Raw genomic sequence first — 5,742 nt, 5'->3', positions numbered from 1 at the left:
AGCCCCCCAAAAACCCCCCAGCCCCCCTTACGAGGATGACGAAGGCCACAGGCCCGATGAAGCTCCAGATGAAATAATTGTCCACCCGCAGCCAGCACCTGCCAGGGGCGGGACGTCATCGGAACATGCCCCACACAGGGTGAGACCACGACCCATGGATCAGACCCCACCCCCACTGGCAAAGTCCCTCCCCCAGAGCCCCCATCCACACCTGGTGAGTCCCACAGCAGCACCCATGGTCCCACCCTGCTTCAAGCCACGCCCCCTGACTCAGGCCACACCCCCAGCCCCTCTATCCATACCATCACTCCCAATGGGGAAGCCCCGCCCCCAGCCCGAGACACACCCCCTATAATCAGGCCACACCCCCAGCCCTTTCATTCACACCTGGTCACTCCTCAAGGGGGAAGCCACACCCCAGCCACACCCCAGCCACACCCTGACTACACCCCAGCCACACCCTGATTACACCCCAACCACACCCCAACCACACCCTGGCCACACCCCAGCCACACCCTGACCAAACCCTGGCCACACCTTGGTCACATTTCAGCTCCAGCCCCATGCCGTCCACACCTCTGGCCCCACCCAGCCCCACCCTGGCTACACCTCAGCCATGTCATAGCCCCACCCAGCCCCACCCTGCCCTGCCCTGGCCACACCCCAGCCATGTTTTGGCCCCACCCAGCCATGCCCCAGCCCCGCCCTGGCTACATCCTGGCCACACCCCAACCATGCCCCAGCCCCACCCTGGCCACACCTCAGCCACACCCCAGCCATGCCCTTCCCCGCCCAGCCCCGCCCCGCGCTCACGCCTGGTCGGTGCCGTAGCTGCGGTGGTCCACGGCGGCGGCCACGGCCACCACGACGGCGGGGAAGAAGTACCCCCCCGCGTAGTAGTACTTGCGGCGGGCGGGGTCGCTGTCGAACACCTCGAGCAGCAGCAGGTACAGGTGAACGCCCTCCAGGCACAGCCACGAGAATGACGCCAGGAAGAAATAGTGCAGCAGCACGGCGAAGATGGGACAGGCCACCTGCGGGGAGGGGGACGTGTGGGATGTGTGGGGACAGCGCGGGGACAGCGCGGGGACAGCGTGGGGACAGCACGGGGACAGGGACTGCCCAAAGATGGGACAGGAACAGCCCAAAGATGGGACAGGCCACCTGTGGGGAGGGGGACGTGTGGGGACGTGTGGGGACAGCGCGGGGACAGAGTGGGGACAGCATGGGGACAGGGACGGCCCGAAGACAGGACAGGGACAGGGACTGCCCAAAGATGGGACAGGAACAGCCCAAAGATGGGACAGGCCACCTGTGGGGAGGGGGACGTGTGGGGACGTGTGGGGACAGCGCGGGGACAGAGTGGGGACAGCATGGGGACAGGGACTGCCCGAAGATGGGACAGGAACAGGGACAGGGACAGGGACAGGGACAGGGACAGCCCAAAGATGGGACAGGCCACCTGTGGGGAGGGGGACGTGTGGGACGTGTGGGATGTGTGGGGACAGCGTGGGGACAGCATGGGGACAGGGACGGCCCGAAGACAGGACAGGGACAGGGACTGCCCAAAGATGGGACAGGAACAGCCCAAAGATGGGACAGGGACAGCCCAAAGATGGGACAGGCCACCTGCAGGGATGGGGACATGTAGGGACAGCGTGGGGACAGCATGGGGACAGGGACTCCCCAAAGATGGTACAAGGACAGGGACAGCCCAAAGATGGGACAGGCCACCTGCGGGGATGGGGACAGTGTGGGGACAGGGACAGGGACTGCCCAAAGATGGGACAAGGACAGGGAGCACCCAAAGATGGAACAGGCCACCTGCATTACAATGGTTGAGGGACAGGGACAGCGATGGGGACAGGGATGGGGACAGCCAGAAGGATGCTATGGGTGGTCCCTTGGGAGTCCCAAATGTGCCACAAGGTGTCCTGCGATGTCCCCCTGTGTCATGGGTGGTCCCCTGGGGATCCCAGGTGTCACAGGGGTGCCATGGGCTGCCCCACAGGGGTGCTCTGGGGTGCAATGGGACATTCCAAGGGTCTCAGGGCTGTTCTGGGATGTCCCAGGTGTGCCATGGGCAGCCCCAGGTGTGATGTGGGATGTCCCAGGTGTTCCATGGGCAGCCCCAGGTGTGATGTGGGATGTCCCAGGTGTGCCATGGGCAGTCCCATGGGCACTGTGAGGGTCCTGTGGTGCCACAGGTGGTCCCCTGGGGTTCACAGACGTGCCCTGGGATGTCCCACATGTGCCATGAAGGGTCCCAGGTGTGCCATGAGGGGTCTCAGGTGTGCCATGGGGTGTCCCTCAGGGGTCCCAGGTGTGCCACGAGGGTTCCCAAGTGTGCCATGGGTGGTCCCTCAGGGGTCCCAGGTGTGTCATGAGGGGTCCCAAGTGTGCCATGGGCAGTCCCTCAGGGGTCCCAGGTGTGCCATGAGGGGTCCCAAGTGTGCCATGGGTGGTCCCTCAGGGGTCCCAGGTGTGCCACAGGCTGTCCTTCAGGGGCTCTCTTTATTCATGGGCTGTCCCTTGGGAATCCCAGGTGTGGCATGAGCTGTCCCTCAGGGGTCCCAGATGTACCACAGGGTGTCCCCTCAGGGGTCCCAGGTGTGCCGTGGGCTGTCCCTCCAGAGCCCCAGGTGTGCCATGGGTGGTCCCTCAGGGGTCCCAGGTGTGCCACGAGGGTTCCCAAGTGTGCCATGGGTGGTCCCTCAGGGGTCCCAGGTGTGTCATGAGGGGTCCCAAGTGTGCCATGGGCAGTCCCTCAGGGGTCCCAGGTGTGCCATGAGGGGTCCCAAGTGTGCCATGGGTGGTCCCTCAGGGGTCCCAGGTGTGCCATGAGGGGTCCCAGGTGTGCCATGGGCAGTCGCAGGTGTGCCGTGGGCTGTCCCTCCCGAGCCCAGGTGCGCCCCGGGGTGCCCCAGGTGTGCCAGCCCCACCTGGTACTGCGTCTTGTCGATGCCCACGAGGAAGAGCAGCTCGGCGAGGAAGAGGCTGATGCAGAGGTTCTTGTGGATGGTGGTGCGCTCCGAGGGCAGCCCCCGCAGGCAGCAGAAGGCCGAGATGGACAGGCCCAGGCACAGCAGGGCCACCAGGATCCCCGCCCAGGTGATCACCGACAGCAGCACCTCGTTCAGCCGCCCCGGGAACTGCAGGAAAAGGGGGGAAAATGGGAATTACGGGGGCAATTTGGGGTTATGGGATCCACTCATGGTCATGGGCAGGGACAGTGACCACCAGGAAGGGACATAGGATGGGACAGGATCCCCGCCCAGGTGATCACTGACAGCAGCACCTCGTTCAGCCGCCCCGGGAACTGCGGGAAATGGGGGGAAAATGGGAATTCTGGGCATTTAGGCAGTGTTTGGGGCCATCTGGATCCATGGGCAGGGACAGGGGCCACCAGGATCCCTGCCCAGGTGAGCACCGACAGCAGCATCTGAATGAAGGCTCAGCTGCTCTGGGAACTGGGAAAATGGAATTTTGGGGAGGAATGAGAGATTTGGAGGGGGTTGGGACTGAGCCGAGGTCAGGGGGAGGGACAGGGGCCACCAGGAGGGGGCAGGGGCCAGCAGGACCCTCAACCAGGTGATCCCAGATGTGTCATAGCTCTCTCAGGTGTGCCCAGGTGTGTGTCCAGGTGTGCCCAGGTGTACCCAGGTGTGCCCAGGTGTGGCACTCACGCTCTGGCTGCAGCCATCAGCAGGGCGAAGTTGGTCAGGTGGCTTGTGGCCAGGTGTGTACCCAGCCATGCCCAGGTGTGGCCAGGTGTGGCACTCACGCTCTGGCTGCGGGCCATCAGCAGGACGAAGTTGGTCAGGTGGCTGCAGGTGTGTGTGTTTGTGTGCCCAGGTGTGCCCAGGTGTACCCACCCATGCCCAGGTGTACCCAGGTGTGCCCCAGGTGTGGCCAGGTGTGTACCCAGCCATGCCCAGGTGTGGCCAGGTGTGGCACTCACGCTCTGGCTGCGGGCCATCAGCAGGACGAAGTTGGTCAGGTGGCTGCAGGTGTGTGTGTTTGTGTGCCCAGGTGTGCCCAGGTGTACCCACCCATGCCCAGGTGTACCCAGGTGTGCCCCAGGTGTGGCCAGGGGGGTGTGTGTGTGTGCCCAGATGTGGCCAGGTGTGGCCAGGTGTGGCACTCACGCTCTGGCTGCGGGCCATCAGCAGGGCGAAGTTGGTCAGGTGGCTGCAGGCGCACGAGCTGTGGGTGCCGTTGGAGCGCAGCAGGCGGCAGCCCTGGCTCGACCAGTGCCCAGCCATGGAGCGCTCCGAGTAGTTCCAGAAGGAGCAGTTGGCCCCAAAGTGGTTCTTGGTCTGTGAAATCAGGGAAAATCAGAGAAAATCGGGGAAAATCGGGGAAACGGGGGTCCCAAAGAGAGGGGGGCCCCAATCTCGGTAATTCCAGAAGGAGTAGTCGGCCCCAAAGTGGTTCTTGGTCTGGGGAAATGGGGGAAAATCGGGGAAAAATCAGGGGAAAATGGGGGTCCCAGAGGGTCCCAAGGACAGGGAGCGGGACCCAATCCTGGTAATTCCAGAAGTTCATCTCACAGTGGTTCTTGGTCTGGGAAATGGGGAAAACTGGGGAAATGGGGGTCCCAAAGAGAAGGTGGGCCCCAAGCCCAGTAATTCCAGAAGGAGCAGTTGGCCCCAAAGTGGTTCTTGGTCTGGGACAGAGGAAATGGGGGGAAATGGGGAGAAAATGGGGAAATGGGGGAACATGGGGAAATGCAAAAAGAGGGAGAGGGGCCCAATCCCAGTAACTGCAGGAGAAGTTTGGCCTCAAAGTGGTTCTTGGTCTGGGGGGTCTGGGTGGGGAATGAGGGGTCCTGGGAGGTCTGGGGGCCTCTGGGTGTGGGTTTGGAGGTCTAGGTGGGATTTTGGGAGTCCTGAGTGGTTCCCAGGTGCTGGGTGGGGTTTGGGGTGTCCTGGGAAGGGTCTGGGTGGGTTTTTGGGAGTCCCACCTCGAGGTGGGGCAGGGTGAAAACCTCGACGTGGGTGCAGGTGAAGTTCTGGATGTCCCAAAACATCCAGATTTGGGGATCTGGGGTCTCTGAGTGCAGTGTTGAGGGTCCCAGGGAGCTCTGGGGTTCTGGGTGGGTTTTTGGGGGTCTCACCTCCAGGTGGGGCAGGGTGAAGACCACGGGGTCCCGCAGGAAGACCCTGCTGGACTCTTTGTTGATGGAGGCGGCGATGACCTGGGAGTTGACCACGAGCTGGGGGGCGCGGGGCCCCCCGTCCCCCCCGAGCCGCACAGTGGCGTTCTCGGTGGGCAGGAACAGCCCCAGGTTGTTGTACAGGATGAAGACAACCTTCACCACCCCTGGGGAGACAGCGGGTCAGAGACACGCAAAAAACACCCAGAAACGTGGGTTTTTGGGGGTCTCAAACACCGTTAAAACACACCCCAAAACAGACCAAAGACATCCCAAAGACACCCCAAAAACACCCCAAAAAACACCCAAAAACACCACAAAAACACCCCCAAAAACACCGTTAAAACACACCCCAAAACAGACCAAAGACATCCCAAAGACACCCCAAAAACACCCCAAAAAACACCCAAAAAACACCCAGGCCCCCCTTCACCACCCCTGGGGGAGCAGCAGGTCAGAGACACCCCCTGACGATTCCAGCTGCTCTGGGGGTGCTCCCTGTTCCCCCAGGACCCCCCAAACCACCCCCAAACCCCCCCCCAGTGTGTCCCTCCCCCATTCCTGCTGCTCTGTTTGGGGGTGCT

The 5,742-nt window shown here is 62.9% G+C and overlaps 1 protein-coding gene across 1 annotated transcript in view; it reads right to left on the bottom strand.

Moving 5' to 3' along the window:
• Positions 1-5,742, bottom strand: part of LOC121339059 (adhesion G protein-coupled receptor L1-like) — a gene marked incomplete at its 3' end in the record, with an annotated part of 43,815 nt that overhangs the window by 8,778 nt on the left and 29,295 nt on the right. Inside the window, exons 11-15 of the mRNA XM_041410534.1 lie at positions 5,120-5,325; positions 4,149-4,319; positions 2,943-3,152; positions 814-1,034; positions 32-98 (exon numbers count right to left, since the gene is read on the bottom strand). Coding sequence (XP_041266468.1) covers positions 32-98; positions 814-1,034; positions 2,943-3,152; positions 4,149-4,319; positions 5,120-5,325 — 875 coding nt within the window. The remainder of the gene's footprint in view (positions 1-31; positions 99-813; positions 1,035-2,942; positions 3,153-4,148; positions 4,320-5,119; positions 5,326-5,742) is intronic.

Source organism: Onychostruthus taczanowskii, unplaced genomic scaffold, assembly GCF_017590055.1.
Source record: "Onychostruthus taczanowskii isolate IOZ18803 unplaced genomic scaffold, ASM1759005v1 scaffold326, whole genome shotgun sequence".
Taxonomy (NCBI): Eukaryota; Metazoa; Chordata; class Aves; order Passeriformes; family Passeridae; genus Onychostruthus; species Onychostruthus taczanowskii.
The sequence above is the reverse complement of the archived record's forward strand: the minus strand, read 5'-3'. Positions and strand labels throughout refer to the sequence as shown.